Source organism: Daucus carota, chromosome 4, assembly GCF_001625215.2.
Source record: "Daucus carota subsp. sativus chromosome 4, DH1 v3.0, whole genome shotgun sequence".
Lineage (NCBI taxonomy): Eukaryota > Viridiplantae > Streptophyta > Magnoliopsida > Apiales > Apiaceae > Daucus > Daucus carota.
The window spans coordinates 44,836,796-44,855,695 of NC_030384.2; the positions used below are offsets into that span (position 1 = coordinate 44,836,796).

Sequence of the window (18,900 nt, forward strand, 5' to 3'; positions counted from 1 at the left end):
TGAACGCATTACTACATAAAAATGCATGAAGTGTGCACAAGATTCAGTTTAAAAAGATCAAGATTAATATATTGTGCATATGGGGTTGAAGAAAGGAGAGAAATGCAGTACCCTGAACACTGGCGAGGCATTCAGGAAAGACGAACGGCAACGGGAGAACGCGAGAGCAAACAAAAATTTCACCGTAAATGTTTCTAGAGTTTCTCTTTCCTATATAAACAGAATTCCTCACTCCCCTTTTTTTTTAATTTTGTCTAAAAATACATGATATTTTCTTTTCTTTATACCAGCCTCAGGGGACATCTCTCTTCCTTATAATCTCTCTCCTCTCCCCCCTCTCTCTCTATCTTAGCTATCAACTACCTCCGATCTCTTGGCCAATTTCTATTTATAAATTTTGTTATTTCGTCCTGATTTAGCTAGATTTTTACCATTGTCTTGCTCTGATCCGGTAAATGTGACTGACCTTTATTCTTGACCACTTTCCTCAATTGGGTCATGCCCAAAAAGAACTTTCAGTTGACGCGGATATATATAGAATTTTAGTATGCAAGCTGAAAGAGAAAGTCATGCTAGATTTCATATTAAGGAGGTCATTATTATTAGGAGCACCATAAACCAGAATTTATCAGAGATAATAATCCACGTTGCTCTTCACATAGTCGTAAAAATTGTACTTTATTTCTCTATATTAAGTCAATAATACACGTTTATTTTTAGAAGCTATGCTTCGCATATATCTGCCTGAGACGCTGCTAATTTAAGGCAAGAAACAGAAAGAAATTAACAAATTCATCAACTTGGCGGATACTTCCTCATTTTTAGGTGACATCGTGCATCCATTTCAGCAGCTTACAGTCTATAGGACTGGTATGGTTTTTGTTTCAGGTACTCCATTAAGCTTGTTTGCAAGCGGAAGCTTGTCCTGCCCAACTGTGATTTCTTGTTTGTCTGAGACTAAATGAACTTGTTGAGTCACGTTCGATTCAGCTTCTGCAGAAAGTGGATGTGATCGTCCACTTCCACGAACAAGATCTTTGATAGCTTTTGTGAGTTCTTTATCTTTCAACAGGGACTCCAGTGTCACATGTACACCTGGAAGTCGAAGAAATGCGATTAGTTTTGCACACTCAGGGACATAAGTAAGAAATTATGTTTTAAATAGTAAATGGAAAGAGATTAACCAAGGATTAGAAGATTTTGGTATGACTTGTATTTCAGTTCTTAAGGTGGTGCGTAAAAGAAGGGGAAAAACAGAGGGACTCAGACTATAATCCTTGAACTGAGCACATGATGTAGCAACATATACTTACGGAATCTCCAGTAATGCCTTGGATTAGTAGGATCATTGATAGTCTCCTCTACAGCAGGCCTGGTCGTGTATTCTTCTCTCAACGCCAACAAATCCTGTTGAGAAATATCATAAAGAATGGATTAAATTTAATAAGCGTAACAATGATTGGAACTAAATAACAAGCACTATGTTCTAGTCAGCTCGCTGGAGTTGCAAGAAGCTACAAATGCGTAATAGAATCGATTTCATTCACATCTAAAATATATGTTATCTAAAAATTAGAAATATATATTGAATAAACAGTGTTTTACCTCGCTGGCATTGAAACGAATATCAAAAAATAATGTCGCAGGCACTAAAACGAATATTATAAATACAGTTTCGCGGCACTAAAACGAATATGGACCAACAGTATTACACAACAATAACTTGCAAATAATGTTAAAGTCGTAAATACTAATGTTAAAGTCGTAAATACTAATGATATAATTCTTCCTTCTGATAAGTCCTTTAAAAAATCTCCCTTTCGGTAGTATAAATGGATTTATATGCCCTATGATTCTTATTCCAAGTGTATCCCTTTTTCTCTGGTTTTAAAGACATTTTACTTCATCTGATTTTACAAGTTGTCTTTAAAATCTTCTCATTCTTTCTAATTAATGGATAAATTATGCAATCCATTAGTGTGTCATTTACCATAATATATTCAGAAATGAAATCCATTTCAGGGTTTTTTTAGAATAGTTATTTAAGTATAGGGAGAGGGAGGGGTGAGTCTATAAGTCTAGACTTCTTCTAGCACCAGGAGAACCTCTACCAGAGTTCAGGCACTCTTTGATTCTCCATGCAGAGAGAAAAGTCAAATCAGTTGATATTTGAGCACTTGTTGGTAAAGAAATGAACATGTCAGTCACTATACCTGGAGTGGGAAGATTGCCCACATTGAGGGAGATTCAACATGTTGCCGCAGGATAAAATTTACAATTTCAGGGACACACTGGCTAGGTGGCAACTTCTCAGACCCCATCATTGTTTTGAAAAATTGACACCTTCTTTCTTCATCTTCTTCCCACCAAGCCCGCAGGGTGGAGCAATCATGGCATGATGGAGCACATACCTGAAAAGTAAATTTGATATGCTATGTTATCATTAAATTAATCATAATGCTTAACACAGTATTACAGTCTCATGAATAACATGTGGAACATTATACATTACCATAATGGCAGAACTGACCTTTTCAATTGACCATGTTAGATTAGCAAACCAAACAAGGACAAAAAGTCCTCCAGGAAAAGGAGTGATAATTAATACGAATATTAGAAAAGGACTCAAACGCGTCTCATAGGCTTGTTCTATATTATTAAACATGTGCTGCAGAAATTCCAGTTACATGAAGCTCTAAGACAGTCTTTTATATTTCTTTACTGTTAGGGTATAACTATAAATCCTATCTTAAAGAACCGACAGGAGGCAGTTTTAATTGTACATGATAAACTGCGAATTTGTCGGAATTAATATAAAATTCCAGACTTCCAGGGCTATTCTGACAACAGTCACTCTTTAGTCACTGGGATGAAACCGTTGCCAGAACTTTGCAGATATTAAAACAAAATATTTATACTTCTATTGACATGAAGTACATAAGGTATGAGCCTGTATTAAGAAAAAAGTCTCAATTACCGTCATATAATCATATTGAGAAGGAATGCCAAACTCCAATCCTGCGTCACTTGGCATTCGTTGAATGCGTAGTCCTATTAAACCTAATTCTTGCATAACCTGCATCAACTCATATATCAAAATTCACATCCAACTAAAATATACACCAAGTCAATAAAAGAAAGTGCCAAATAAAATAGGAGTTGTATGAACACACTGGATGAACACAAGAAGGAATGAGGCCAAGATCTTCTCCACAAGCCAGCATATCAGATGAGTTTAGAAGGGCTGGGAGAGTTTTAAGAGCATTTTCTCGCCAAAGATTTTCTTGCCGATGGAAGTAGTAGTCATAGTAGAGCCTTTTCAAAACATTTTTACTGTAACATAGGAGAACTAATAAGATATGATACTGTTGATGTAAGTATAATATAGAAGTCACGAGGAAACTAGAAAAATATACATGACTCATGAGTCATGACTGTCATGCAAGAACACCAAAATGTCAGCTGTATATATACATGCACAGTCTATTTTAGTTCAATTCGAACAAATTTATTCATAGATCAAATGGCACATACCTGTGCTCATCTAAATCTTTGAAACTTGATGTATCTTCAATATTGAATCTAGGATAGAATTTCCGAGGATCTTCTGGATCTTTAATGAGTGCTATGTTCTGTCACCAATAGTTTACACAATTTAATCATAAGATTGTGCCAGACTGAGTTAAACAGACAATAGAAGCGGCATCTGTACATAGGATTTCAGGAAGCTATACAAGAAATCCAAGATTTGTCTCAATGTAAACCTGTTAAGTACCTGCATAAGATCAAAAAGTTTGCGCCGTAGTTCAACTTCATCCTCCGAGAACAATGACTTCTCCATACACAATTTTAGTGCAGAAGCAATCTTCCTCTCCGTGTTGCAGTCCTCCTTAAACTATTATGTTTATGGAAAAGAGATATTACTTGAGAACTAGGATTGAGTGCTGAAAGCAAACATATTTCAGATGAAGATAGAAAGTAGATACCCATGTAACCCATCAGTTGGATAAAAGGAATAAATAAGTATATGGATCTTTGATGACGAGACATCAATCACATCTTCCTAATATCATGGACTCCCTGATCTTTTAGTTACCTTGTTAACATCTATGTCTTAGGTGACTATATAAATAATTTGGTTCAAGTCTCACAACATAAGCTCCAAATATTCTAGATATCAAAAGCAAAGATTGTTACAAATTCTCCCCATAAATATACTCACTACATGCCAATTACTCTTAATATAGTACCTTGGGTATGCAAAATAGTTTAAAGTCTTATTCAGACCGATAATATGGAAACCTTAAACAAGACTATCAGTCGTGTTTGTAAATTGGTGCCAAACTACTGGATACCTATATAATTTATGTAGTAAAACAGGCTCAGTATAGCTGTAGGATTTTACTATATACAGTCATCATTACAAAGGTAACAAACTCCATGTAAATATTTGCCAACAGTACTAAATGCATGACTAGAATAAGAGAAGCATATTTAAGACCAGGAAACTTGTCAGACGTATAAGTATAAAAGAAAGTGGCTAACTTTTTCTAATCTAGTCGAGCTCTTATTCACATTTTGTTACTCAACAATTTTATTTTATTTTTGTAAATTTTAAGACATGTGAGTGCATCACAAAATTGTTTGCTAATATTCTTTTACGATATAAAGTATCTGTGACTAACTATACACAAAAAATGCCAAAGAATTAAAAACAATAACATATAACATAATACATAAAATTACCACCTCGTAAAAATTCTTCTGATATTCATTCATAAAGTTAGCAGCTACAACACTCCAAGATGGCCCAAATATTTCCTGGAGACCAGAAAAAGGAACAGCAGCAATAGTCAGGCTCTATAGTGGTAAAGCAGTGAAGCAAATACTATGCATCATAAAAAATAGTAAAAATAATTAATCAGGAAGCATTGTATTGACAACGAACGTCAGTAAGTTTTCAGGAACCAATACAACCTTCAGGTTTTCTTGCAGAATGTAGGGACGACTCAAGCGATCAAAGTCCCATATTCCCTCTTTTTCAAGCTCTTCCTAGTAAAAGGGGGAAAAAAATCTGTAAAGACTAAAAAGAATGCAACTTTATGTCAAGAAGATATAGGTTCTGCTCAAGTATCAATGTGGATATCTTCAACCGCACAAACTTGGAAGGTCTAACCTGACTAAGAGGGATAGAGGGGCGGAATTTTCCAACCAGGCCTGTCATTGCATGATCAGGAAGCTCCCAGATTCTAAAGAAACCCAAAATGTGATCAATGCGGTAAGCTGTGAAGTACTTGCCCATCTATCATGACAGGAAATAAAATTGAAAAATTTGGTATCATAAAGAATAATCAGTATTTCTGGAAAAACAATATTAGGTGACCTGCGTCAAACGAGCTCGCCACCAAGCATAGTTGTCTTTTGACATTTCCTCCCAGTTATAAGTGGGAAATCCCCAGTTCTGCCCATTTTTGTCAAAATAGTCTGGAGGTGCCCCAGTAGAGGTATTCATGCGGAACAAACTAGGATATACCCAAGTATCCACACTATTCCGGTCCACGCCTATAGGAAGATCACCTTTCAACACAACTCCCTTCCTTCTTGCATATTCTGAAGCTTCAAGTAACTGTCATTACCAAACAACATTTCAAGAAAGTTTTTTTCCTGGAGATGGCCATAAGTGAAAAATAGATAAGAAACAAGTTTGCTCACTTGTATATGCAGATGGAACTGGATATAGTAGTGAAAGCATATTATATCGTAATGGAAGCTGTCCTTTGACGTAAGCTTCTCAAGCTGACAAAAGAGAGAAACAGTTAAGAAGTTCATTTCACCACATTAACTTAACATGAAATTACTATTAGTTCCTAATATAGAGTACAGAGAGCATAAAATGCATATTCCTCATCAGATAACTCTCTCCTCCCTTCTTCCTTGTCATTTTGTGTGATATATTTCATTTGTATGTCCCACAATTAACATATTACCCTTACGATTGTGAGGTTCGGTTTGGCGGAGCAGTGCACCTCATTTGCAATTTTACTTTATCCATTTCAAGAGTATATTTAGAGACAAATTAGTGATCTCAAGTCCTTATATAATATAAATTTTTTAGGGGAGGGTGAATACAAGAAACCTTGACAAACGAAATCACTAATTTCAACAGGTCAATCCAGATAAATATAGGAAAGCATATTTTTTTCTTGAACTTAATCTAGAGTACACATTGTGGCTATATGCAGGACAGATGGCCTCACAGAGTATAATTATTCGCCTGATCCAAATTCAATAAAAGAACAGGTTTTCCTGCAAAACCTAAGGAAGTCATATTAATTATTACCTTGTCAGTTGAAAAATGAGAGAAGAGGCCCCACTGGCTATGATCTGCTGTTCCAAAAAAATCACGCAAGAAACAGAAAGCTGCATATGGTTTCAACCAATCCTGTCCAACCAAGAGAAAGAATAAATAGTAATATAAAGACAAAGTAGTAGTCCGTAAAGACACCAAATAAAGTTCATGCAACAATACTTGGCACAAAAAAAAAAGTACATGCAACACAATCTTAGAAATGAACCCCGAGTATTGTAGGATACTGAGAATGGCTCTACCTCATTCTCTGTAAAGAATTTACTGAAGGAACTTGAGTTCAGTATTACATCCTTTTCCAGGCTGAACATTTTTTTGGCAATTGAGAGCTTTTTCGCCAATGTGGCCTCATAATCCACATGCTGCAAATCAAATGGATTATATAATTGTTGTGTCTTTTAATTAAGATGATAAAATGAATAGCATACCATTATGTTACATGGAGGATTAAATATAATAGTTTGTGGATCTTTTATAACAAAATACCTTTACATGACAAACCAATCTGAAAACCTGAGTTATTACAAATATGCTACACTTAAACTAATAAAGTAATCAGATATAGCGATCTCATATTACGCCTGATACTTCATTCCTTATCACAGATGCAGTTACTTCTGACAGGAGAGTGCCTAAAAATATCATATTACAAGGTTTTGTATATATGGGACAAATTTGAATTCATGATTATCTTCTCTAGATATCATATCACCTTACTTGAGAGTTAAGAACACCTGCTATGATTATCAATATATGATAGTTATGGATATAAGTTAGGTTTTGGCCACAACGGAGGTCGTACATACTTTAATATACTTTAATAGTAGTTGAAGATTCAGGTCCATAATAATACCTATATACACCTGTCAATCTTGTCCTATGCAGTTTAATGAGTATATAGTTACTAATTTTTCATGTTAGCATAGAACTTATGTCACGTCAGATACTACTGACTTGAAAATTTAAAACATCCCCGTGTTACAACTTACAAGTACTCTGATTAGGGAATAGGTGTTAGCAGTTTAAATGTTAGAGAAGTCTATTCTTAACTGCCAGGCCAAGGACCATGGCATATCCAATTATACGAGTCCATATGTGAGAATATATGTATTTGTGGTATAGCTAAAAGTATACCTTTCCATTTAGCTGTCCTCTTGCCATCTCTATCTCTTGCTGCACAAAAAAAAAAAAAAAAGACAAATGCAATAAAAGCTTATTATGAAGACGTTTGGTTGATCTTCTAACACTTACATGTGCAAAATTAAATTAGCTAAAGGGCCCTAACACCCCTATTTCACTAGCTCGGCAATGCTTAGTAAGAGCATATGTCATTAATTGTATGATAAGCAATAAGAAGGGAAGTAGAGAACACCTTGATATCTTTTGGAATATCTTGTGAAAGTGCTTGTACTCTTAGATATAACGGATGCAGTGCACATACCGACAGTGAGCTGCATAACCAAAAAGACACATATAAACAAAATTCCAAGTCATCATTTAGCATATAGGTCTCTGATTTTTTTATTTTTTTATTTTGACAGAGCATATAGGAATAGGTCTCTGATTGATTTGATACTCATATACTTTATATGTTCATTGGTATTAATTGATCTTTGGAAGCTGAAAAAGAACTGATAATGTGTGTAGAATGTACAATGAAATACATATGTACAGAATAGAAGAAACCCACAAATCTGTTTTCTATGTTTGAACGATGACAAATTAACATCAATCAAAATTTTAAAAAACTCATTTACACTCCCAATTTCACCTAACTAGTTACCCTTTAAGATTAGGGGCACGGACATTAGAAATTCAATCATATGTTTAGCAATATGATTCTGACAGTGCTGAGAACTAAGGAAAAGCCTGGTGGTGAAGACTCGTCTCATAGGTTATATTCCTCACACACACCCATCTCTGATACTTGATAAGTAAACTGCCAAAATAAAGAGGGGCACAGATATGTTGACTAGGATAATCATTTCTACTTAGGGCAGGGGGTTATTCAACCTGTACGGATATGAATCCCACCACATCATGTTCACTGATGTATCATTAATAGGTAAAAGCTGAACTAAATGGAAGCCTGAATTAACAGCCCAGTCCACAAGTAGCTTTAAATCAAGAAATTCTCCAGCTCCAAGATCAGCCTCTGATCTGATAGAGAACATCGGTATAGCAACTCCAGCACCCCTCCATGGCATTTCCTTGTAGAAAAATGTAGCAAATTTTAAACATTTAGTCAAGGTTGCAGTTCCTCTGCGAGTTTCAAATTTTTTCTAAAACTAATAGATGTGTTTAAAACTTACCCGCATCATACCGTCAGAAAGAACAACATACTTCGCTTGATTAGTTGAGAAGTCAATAAAGAGCTCCCGATTTGGACCCGTTTCTAGAGAGAAGTCTCCTGCTTTGCTGTATTTACTGTACTTGTATGTAAAAAGCTGTTAAGGTGTATACAGATAGAGAAAACAATGGCCAAAAACAGATAACAAGCAGTAACGCCAGTCCAAAACAGACCCAAAGGATATTTTATAGGAAAATCATCCTTTTGCATGATACAGTCTGCTTGCCAAAGTGAATCACCAGCATAATTAAGTTTAAGACTATCTTGAACTTTCCATCGTCCCAGCTTCAGTGAGCTACCAATCACATAGACCTACAGCAGTAGGGGAAAAATTCGTATTGTACAAATTACAAAACAATGACATTTAAAGTCAAAATCAAGATAATAAAAAAAAAAATAAGTGCCACTATACATCTAGTATAAAGACTTAAAAAAATAAGTGCCACTATACGTCTAGCATAAAGACTTACTGTGGTTTCTTCTTCTATATTTGGGCAGCATATTTTGAATTGAACAACAATCCCATCTGTTTGCATGTTTTAGTTCCAAGATGAGATTTATGTGATAATAAAAGGGAAACACATAGCTCTGGACAGAAAACAAAATTACCTTTTCCATCCAACTTGTTCTGAATGATGCCAGGTGTTATCTCACTATTTAAACTAAGACACTTGCCAAATATGACGTTTTTGAAAGCGCTTCTGAAAGGGAGAGCATCAGAACCAGCCTGCATTCATGCAAACAATAACAATAGTTTGAGCCTTATTTGACAAAAATAAAACTTATAGTGAAAACCGTCTAAAAGGAAAAAATATTGTGCATAACCAACTGAAAATTGGTCCTCCGTTTAAGTCAGACAATAATTATACGATTTATTGTTTTGTTAGATATACTGGGAGCCACTTATGGTTCTGTATAAATCGAAAATCCGGATGAAGCAGGCATTGACTTAATTTAAGAGGACTAAAAGCCTCTTTGCTGGACTGCGAGCCCGTTATTCAACAGGAAATATAACATTTACGTCTATATATATCTTTATAACCCGGTATGGGATGAGATTTTGATGCAATCTCTAATTGCTGAGAGAATAAAGCTGTGTGTGTGTGTGTGTGTGTGTGTGTGTGTGTGTTTCTTTTATAATATAGCTTAGAATGCTAGTGCCCATTAGAGCTTTCTGTGCATGTAGACGAATTTTCATTTGCCTCGAGAACATGACTAACATCACTGTACAAGTGATTAATATTATCATTGATGAATTTATCTCCACGATACTCATACATGGAAGCTAACACAGCTTTCTTTTTATAGATCACTCTCCATGTAGATGCAGCAGTTGGGAAAACAGACCCTTATAATTTAGTCTAGCCATGCTGTATCTGTTACCTTGTTTTTTTTAACCATTACTAAGAATTAGCAAGTAAAGCATAAAATAGTAAATTGATACAACTTAAAAAGTTTAAAATCAGATATGTCACTACAAATTTGAGTGACTATAAGAGAGGATATGACTTCCCAAGGACCTATTTAAATATTAGTGTCTAGCTTAACCATAAACGTGAAACACGGTCTTGGTATACTATAGACTGATCAACTGAGTAATGCTTATGTCAGTGGAGTCCAAATGTCATTCCAATATAAGAAGATAAAACAAAGTGATTCGTTGCTGCATGTTAACTTCTAAAACAGTGTCGACATTTGATGGATGTCATTTTTGTAAAAAGGGCACTTCTACAAGTTTATTTCTAGGTAAAACAAGTGAACAATACAAAGCATGTATAAATTGTTCTAAGCAACTGGTTCGCTTCTATTGATTCTTCAAAGATCGTAAAATTTTATTAATGGGAAGCTGGTGTGCAACAAATCCACCCCCTATTAATCTCATAATGCAATGAACTATAGTAGCATCAATCCATATTATTTGGATCCATGAGATATATAACCTTACATACATAGAAACCAGCCTGATTACAAGAATAAATATATAAATGTAATAAATGGTGTGCATGACATTAAAGTGGTTAAGAAAAAATAAGGAGTTCAAGTAAGAATATGTAACCACAGTTAGACCAAATACAGGCATGCCTTATCCGAATATGGAAATATTTATTTCTAAAGCATGATGTAAACAGATAGAGAAAACTCCACCTGCCAAAGACCATGAAACTCCACCACCTCTCCATCCTGAACCTCGTCTGGTAGCACGAGTCTCCTTTTCTTTCCGGCCTCCCAACGCAGCACAGTCCTCTGATCATTCACCACATAATAGCTATACTCCGAATCAAATCCTGCTGGAACCGTCAAAGTTCCACCCCAAATAAGCTCATCACCTTGATGAGTAGGGCTCAACAAAACACCTTTTTTGACATTCCAAGCACCAAGAACTGGTTCTGATCCACAAACCAGTAGACTCTGCCCCCACTGAGTAAAATATGGAATCCTAAAGCTCGCTTTTGCTGATTTCAGAGATTTTTTATCAGCCAACACCCCAAAATCCACCATTTTTCCTACAATTAAGTCAAGCCCAGATTAAAAGTTCATATAATCCAGCAACAACAGTTTAATGTATGAAATGCTGCAAAAAAATTCTACTAAATATAGATAGAATCTTACTTTAACCAGTGGAGAGTCAAGAATATTCACATAAACAAGTCAATCAAGATAAGAATCAAATCGAAACTTAAATTAAAACTATTGAAATGAAGCAAATTAAAAGCGCCCAGATGGAACTAATAATACATAATTGCAGTCAATAGAGCGCTCAAAGCCACCAAAATTAAAGTAAAATAAAAACCCATTAGAGTAAATAAGGAATAAGTACCTTTGCTTCAATAAAATTAGTAACTTGAAATTCAAGAATATGCAAAAAAATGAGGCAACTTTATCAAGAAAATGAGTTGGGTGGATAGAAATCAATGGAATCTGGAAGATGCATGTGGGTTTGTGATAAACAAAGCAGAGCTTGTGAATCCCTGTTGAATGATGAATATATATCACATTCTCACGGGGAGATTTTTATATTATTATTATAATAATATTTATTGTTGTTGGGCTAAAGTGTAATGCAAGTGTTTGGAGGTTTGCGAGTGTGATCGAGACTTTGATTGTATGATTTTTAGTGAAGGGGAGTTTTGTAGTAATATTAGTAATTATTAAAATAATAAAGTGAAAAAGATGGAGCAAGAAATCAATGCAGCTTTCATGGGAGAGTGATAGATAAATGATGCATATGTATCATGTGTGTGGTACCGATACAGGGATCCTTCCGGTCCGTGTACTACTGCTGTGTCTCAGTCATGTGTGTATCATGTATGCCTTTTTAGTTCTGCATTGAAATATTCTTTTATCATGTTACTCTCCCAGTCTCCCGTTAGTTTCATTTATTTACAATTTTTCGATACGTGTTTTAAAATATATTTAAATCATAATTTATGTTTTAAAATTTATATTTTTAATAAAAATATATTCTTATAAAATATTAAAATACATGTTGAATGCTCTATCCCAGATATGAAAGAATTGAAGAGGGGCAGAAAATTTATTTATTTATATGTATTCTTTATAGTGGTAGATATTTCGTAATCAAATCATTTTGTATATCGAGTTTCATGACAGAAAATTTGATTTTCCAGCCCAACAATAAAATAAGAAGATTGTAAGCATTTTATTCGGATTTTCAAGTCCATCTTTATTCGCGCGTATGTGCCTCGTGTGTTGAAATTTAAAAGTTGTGTTGTTAAGCGTTTCAGTAATAACAGAATTAGATTCTTAACTCTATTTTTGGGTTTGGGATTTTTTTTTTTTAATTTACTACTGATCAGAGGTGGTTCTACTAATTCGGAGAATGAAAAAACAATTATAACAAGAAAGAGTTACTCTTTTTCAAAAATAAAAAAACAAGAAGGAGCTGGATGATCTTTGGTTTGAACAAACATCAAAAGGAATGAAATTATCAAATTTTTTTGTCTGTGATGATGAAAATGAGATCAATAACACGATTTTTTAAAGAACGAGGGGAGTGACATTTCTTTGTCAGAAATATATATATCGGCCTAATTAGTTGTTATTAGTCATTTCATGAAATTCGAGCGTTTTTATTTCTATTCCAAGTACATAGAAGTACTATCATTGTATCAATCAAAAGAAATAAGACATTTCAATTTAGCTAAATGTAACCCGCACTGACAGTCTCGGAATTTAGTTCATGCGACATCACGCATTTACGCTAATACTCTTTTGATCAAATATAGAAAAAGGACCCATTGTAATTAATTAATAGTAGTTTATTTATATCCGGGACATAAAACATGGCAACGGGCGCACAGCAGGAAGGTCTCCTGGTCCCGGAGTTAGTTTGTCCCGGTTTAACGTGTTGTTTTAAGAGCAACCCCAATGGTATTACCTATTTTGAACCTTAAAATATAATATATTAATGATTATTTAAAATATAGCTAAGCAAAAAGTTATTTTACTCCAACGGTATTCCCTATAATCATCCCTATATTTGAAAAAAATAATATTTTATTAGAACTTCTACAATGATTGGGGAGATAAAAAAGGGAGGGAAAATGAAAAATGAAAGAAAACGAGAGAGAGAGATGAGATGGAAGAAATAGGGGCTTACTTTTCTATCCCCTAAATAAGAGGTTTTGTTTTATCTCACCTAAAAATTTTAGGTAAGGAGAGGAGGGTTGGAGGGAACAATTTTTACCTAAACCCCTATTCTTGTCCACATAAGCTCATTATAGGTAAGGGAGATGGTCCATTGGAGTTGCTCTAAATCTGCTTCCAATTTTGAGGGTTTCATTTCATTCTAAACTTTCTCTTTATTCTATTTTTCTTCTAGCTTCTCTTTTGTCATAGTCGTATGGAGTTTCCATCAATTTTCAGTGCTGAAAAGTTTCAAATCAGTTAATTACTTTGTTTTCCTCTTAATTTTGGAATAACACTTCATCTGTGGGAACTTAAATCTAATACATCGGATGTTTTGCTTTTTTTTTTCTTCCAAGCGGGTGGCTTTCAGTCCAGTTTTTCTTGTTTTGACTTTTCATGGTTCTGCTCCGAATCTATTCTCAGGAGAATTCTTAGATCTTAAATCATCGGATATTTCGCTGCCTATCTTCTCTGTTTCTAAATGGTGGATTCTCAATCCGATTTCTCTTATTTTATGGTTCCGCTCTATATCCAAGGTTTATTTATCTTTAATTATTATTTCGGTTTAGTGTAGTCTCTCCTTGATGAGAGTTAAGTTGTTTCTCTCCTTTTTTGTGAGGGTATGTTCTTTAATTTAGTGATAAAAGTTGTTAAGAGATTTGTAATTGGTCGATAACTCAAACACGATTAACTCCAGCCAGATGTGGAGAAGATGGTACTCGTAAATCAATATCAATATACTTATATAAAGGAGAAGCGAGGGGCGTGTAGGTCTCACATCGTTCCGTTCTATTTTTCTAATTTTCTGAAATTTTTGGATGAAAAATATCAAAAATTAGAACTAGCATTTTTAGTTTCAGATATATTAGAAGTAAGTTTCAGAATCTGGTTTTGTTTCAGATTATTTATGGAATATAGTACCTTGAAAGTTTTAATCTGATTTTGTTTCTATATAAAGGAGAAGCGATAGAACTACCTTTTTTAGTTTATTAGAAACAAGTTTCAGAATCTGATTTTATTTCAGATTATTTATGGAATATAGTAGCTTGAAAGTTTTAATCTTATTTCGTTTCTATATAAAGGAGAAACGATGGGCGTGTAGGTGGCGCCTCTCACATCGCTTCGTTCTATTTTTCTAATTTTCTGGAATTTTCGGATCAAAAATATCAAAAATTAGAACAAACTTTTTTAGTTTTGGATATATTAGAAGCAAGTTTCAGAATCTGATTTTGTTTCAGATTATTTATGGAATATAGTAGCTTGAAAATTTTAATCTGATTTTATTTCAGATTATTTAATTATGGGAAAGAGTAGCACGCAAGTCTCTTTGCACCTATAAATACCCTTATAGGTTGTAGGGTTTTGTATCATTTAAACACAACCTACTCTTTCTCTCAATACCACAACCCTGCCTCTCTCTGGTGATAGTTCTCTTGCTCGATTTCTAACTCGGTGGTGCCGTTTTTCTGCGATAAGTGAAGATCGTTTATACAATATTAAAAAAAATAAAGATTTTTGCAAGCAAAGGTAGTTATAGACCGCTATGTGGGAGTCGACAAATCCAAACACGGGAGAAGAATATAGTCTTGACAGATATTGATGGATGATATAAATAAATTAACTATTAGTGATGTATGTTTGTTGGTTATTCTTTTATAATATTTGTTTCGTTAATCTGATATGTTTGTTGTTGTTAATGTTTATATGATTTACTTTGTATACAGGAAAATATTATTCATGCATTATCTGTTTGCTCCGTTCAAGCAACTTTTAAGTGAAGGCTGTTTATACAGTATTAAAAAACAAAAATTGTTACACGGAAGGGTAGCTATAGACCGCTATCTCACGGATTTAAGTTACATGTTTTTTGTACACAATCAATCAAAAAAATTAGAAGAAGGTGACAATGCAAGAACATGATTACTTTAAAAAAAAACACAAATAAAATTAAGATTCGTCGTGCTTTAAATTGTTAATTACGTGTAGAAATTTATTTTCATTTTTTCACCATGAATTATAGTCCAAATTTTGCAATTTTATATATTAGTATTGGTATTACATCAAGATTTTTTATAATATAAAATTTATTTTATCCTACAAATATTAATTTTTAATTATTAATATACTTTTTATAGACAACCACAAAATTATTGTATTCTACAAATATTAATATTGAATCATTAATATAATTTTTATAGGCCGCCGCAACGCGCGGATTCTCAACTAGTTATTAATAAATCAAAATTATTTAGAAAGATATTTTAAACTTCCAATTTATCACACAAATTATGTTAAACTATAAATCACATTAAGTCATAAGTTCATCCAAACAGACTCTTGCCACCATGGTCGCATGAATTTGTCCATCATCAATGGGTTGAGTGTTGAGTGTTCTGCTTCAGCTCCATCTGTGTAGTTGCTGATAAACTTTGAAATTGGTACTTTATTCGACCGTTTTAGAGTCACTGGTTCGAATATTTAATCTTGTGTAAGATATTTAATTAGTTACTATAAACCTTTTTTAATAATATATTATATATTAATTTAAATTAATATATTAATTTCAAAAAAAAATAATATATTAAATATTATTTCATTTTTAATCTAATCAATTCACCGAATAATTTCTGATCATCCAATTAATTTCTAATTAAAATTTACGTTGACTAATATCGATTATAAATTTTTGCAATCACGAAAACAAGTCTTAAACGTAGAATGGCCACTAAAATAAAGACGAGCATGTAAAAATATCATTCGCGGACAAGGGGGCTAAATCGAATGAAGTCTGTGGATTGGGTTAAAGCCCAGCTAATACAAAATCACGGAGTTTAAGCTATCTTGAAAAATGATTATTCGTATAATACGGTAAAAACTAATTTAAAGTCTAAAATAAGTTAGATCTGATCAAAAACCGGAAGTTAGCTTGAAGTACTCCCTCCGTCACTTAATTATTTTCCTGTTTCATTTTATCATGCTTTCCAACACACATTTTTTATCATTAATATATTTAATAATTTTTAATTTTATTGGTATGTTTTAAAATAAGTCATAAACGATTTTTAATTTTATAATCATATTTTCATAACACAAGAAGTCATTAATAAAGAGACATTTTTATATTCTGAATTTATTACATTAAGACCATGGTGGTGTGGGCTTTAAACCCTTACTTAAAACTACTAATTTTGATTTTAAATTGATTCGTTGTAGAGTATACTCATGACTAAGTAAACTCAGGATAGATATGACCCCATGTACGATAGATATGACCCCATGTGCGATTGTGCCCTATTCCCTTCTTGCATTTTCAAGATAGTTTACGAATTTTTCACTAGACAAGCTTGCTCCCTGCTGAGCTGGCGCGGGGCATTCTGTGGTTGCGTTTAATGAGGTGGGTGTGAGTGAGGTTACGGCGGTGGAGATTGTGGAGTCAACGAATGTGAATCTCTTCTTTTAAAAGGATGATTCATCTCATATCCAAAGGGAAGTGATTAGATAGTAACTTGTTTGTTTGTGTTTATATATATTTCTGCTTTTGTAATGTCCGTAATTATTTCAGTCGATGTGATTTTGTTTCTTATCACCATCTCATATACATATACAGTATCCAGAAGTATATTTTTTAGGTTATTGTGATCATTCAGTGGCTCCGTGTTTGATGGTATCCCTCATTTGTAAACTACGAGAGAGGCAGCGGTGGTGATCAAAGAAGATGACGTTGACCGAGATTGTTCCGGGTTCCGTGAGTCGGTTTCAGAAAGGAAATGGTTAATTGTGCCGTAATTAGGGCCTAATTGTCTCTTAATTAAGAGTTTATCATGCCTTAATTGAGGCGTTTTTTCTCTCTTTATTGAGAGTTTGACTTTTTGATAATTGTTCTCTATTTGAGGGTTTTATTGTCTCATTAATGATTTATCAAGATTGTGAGAATATTTTGACTTGTTGTATATTTTTAATTAATTGTCTTTTATCATATGTTTTGTTTTAAATTTCTATATTATTTTTATCTTCTCGTTTATTTAACACCTACAATTATTTTGCAGGTTCAACATAAAAATATTGTAGCTTACGAAATTTTGAAGATAGCCGATTGAAAGAAATATAAGTGTATACGTCATTGGATGCTAATTGGGCGATAATTGTACCTTAATTAAGGATATTAATTATTCTTAATTAATGGTTTTTGTACCATTTATGGCGACCATGATTGGGGCATTTTTGGCCCATAGAGGCATTTAAGTGCCATAATTTTGGCTCATTTATGTCTTTATTTTAATTTTTTCAAACTCGCTCATTTTCTTTTCATTCGGTTTTGTCTTATTTTCAGGATGTTTGAAAGAGATTTAAAGAATTTACTTATTAAAGCTGCCTCCGACAAGACGTCAACCATGGTGTCCCAAACAGTTGAGCTACAAATATTGATAGAAAGGAATAAAGAAGACATCAGTTTTTAGTCTGTCTTGTAATCGATGTAATTTTGTAGGGCACTCTTTTTCCCCCTTGAGTTTTTTTCCCATAGGGTTTTTACTCTTGAGGGGTTTTAACGAGGCCCTTTTTTTGTGAGTTATCTCTTCTGACTTGAAAGGCTATGCTGTCTAAGCTTCCGGAGTATTTACATACTTTCGGTTAGATGATATACCTTCTTAGATGAAGGAAACTCTGTCCATCCGGATATTGTATCTTCCTATCTTGGTATAATACAACCGTTTTATGACCCCAAAAAAAAAAAAAAGTAAACAATACTCCCTCCGTCCCTTTGAATTTTATACGCTTTCCTTTTTTAGATGTCCCACTCAATTCTATACATTTTAAAACTTTTCTAAAATAGCAACTTTTTATAATATAAAAATCTCAACCACCCACTATTTTCATCCACCTTTTCAAATCTATCAATTAAATATCAATGGGTCTCGCCACTTTACCCACTTTTCTTTCTCTTTCTCACTACTTTATCTTATTTTATACACTTTTCTTAATCTCCGTGTCTAATCCAAACGTATATAACTCCGAGGGACGGAGGGAGTAATGATCATCTCTTGTGAGTATATTCTTCTCTCGAGTCTTGAATCACAATTAATATTTCATTATAATAATCAACTAACGCATAGCATGGGCATGTTGCAAACTTGCTAATTGCTACTCCCTCTGGTCCTTATTATAAGTCACCAAGACTTTTTGCACACAATTCTAAGTGCTTTGACTACACACTTAAAATTACCTTTTTTAATTTTTTTTTCCTGAATTAAAATATATATAAAATATTTTAATTTAGAAAAAGAAAAATTTTAAAAAAGTAATTTTAAGAAGGTGGTCAAAGCATCTAGAATTGTGTGCAAAAAGTCTTGGTGCCTTATAATAAGGACCAGAGGGAGTATCATAAAAGAATGAAAGTTCTACTTTGGTCACCGTGTACACTTTGTTTTTTGTTTCAAATTTTAATTTTCTGTTTAAGAATTTGTATTTAATCAAAAAAAATTAAATTGATAAAACACAGATTTATTTTGATTCTTAAAATATTTTTCCCTTTTGA

The 18,900-nt window shown here is 33.5% G+C and overlaps 1 protein-coding gene across 1 annotated transcript; it reads right to left on the reverse strand.

Annotated features, from left to right (window-relative positions):
* Window positions 1–659: 659 nt before the first annotated feature.
* Window positions 660–11,798, reverse strand: LOC108218439 (4-alpha-glucanotransferase DPE2). The gene is made up of 23 exons (XM_064091809.1): window positions 11,536–11,798; window positions 10,863–11,221; window positions 9,327–9,444; window positions 9,188–9,243; window positions 8,899–9,029; window positions 8,680–8,803; window positions 8,381–8,577; window positions 7,740–7,818; window positions 7,502–7,540; window positions 6,610–6,729; window positions 6,341–6,442; window positions 5,713–5,796; window positions 5,384–5,626; window positions 5,177–5,302; window positions 4,978–5,052; window positions 4,750–4,821; window positions 3,776–3,895; window positions 3,535–3,632; window positions 3,174–3,333; window positions 2,978–3,076; window positions 2,214–2,411; window positions 1,314–1,407; window positions 660–1,095 (listed from the first exon to the last, which is right to left on the reverse strand). The coding sequence occupies exons 2-23, from the start codon at window positions 11,214–11,216 to the stop codon at window positions 860–862; spliced, it is 2,925 nt and encodes a 974-aa protein (XP_063947879.1). The 5' UTR covers window positions 11,217–11,221; window positions 11,536–11,798; the 3' UTR covers window positions 660–859.
* Window positions 11,799–18,900: the final 7,102 nt, after the last annotated feature.

Excerpts from the sequence above, each read along its gene's own strand:
- LOC108218439 (XM_064091809.1), bottom strand. The coding sequence starts at position 11,216 with ATGGTGGATTTTGGGGTGTTGGCTGATAAAAAATCTCTGAAATCAGCA. Across the intron at positions 9,030-9,187 it reads ATATAGAAGAAGAAACCACA|GTCTATGTGATTGGTAGCTC; the intron begins GTAAGTCTTTAT and ends CTACTGCTGTAG. Across the intron at positions 3,896-4,749 it reads ATCAGAAGAATTTTTACGAG|TTTAAGGAGGACTGCAACAC; the intron begins GTGGTAATTTTA and ends TAAACATAATAG.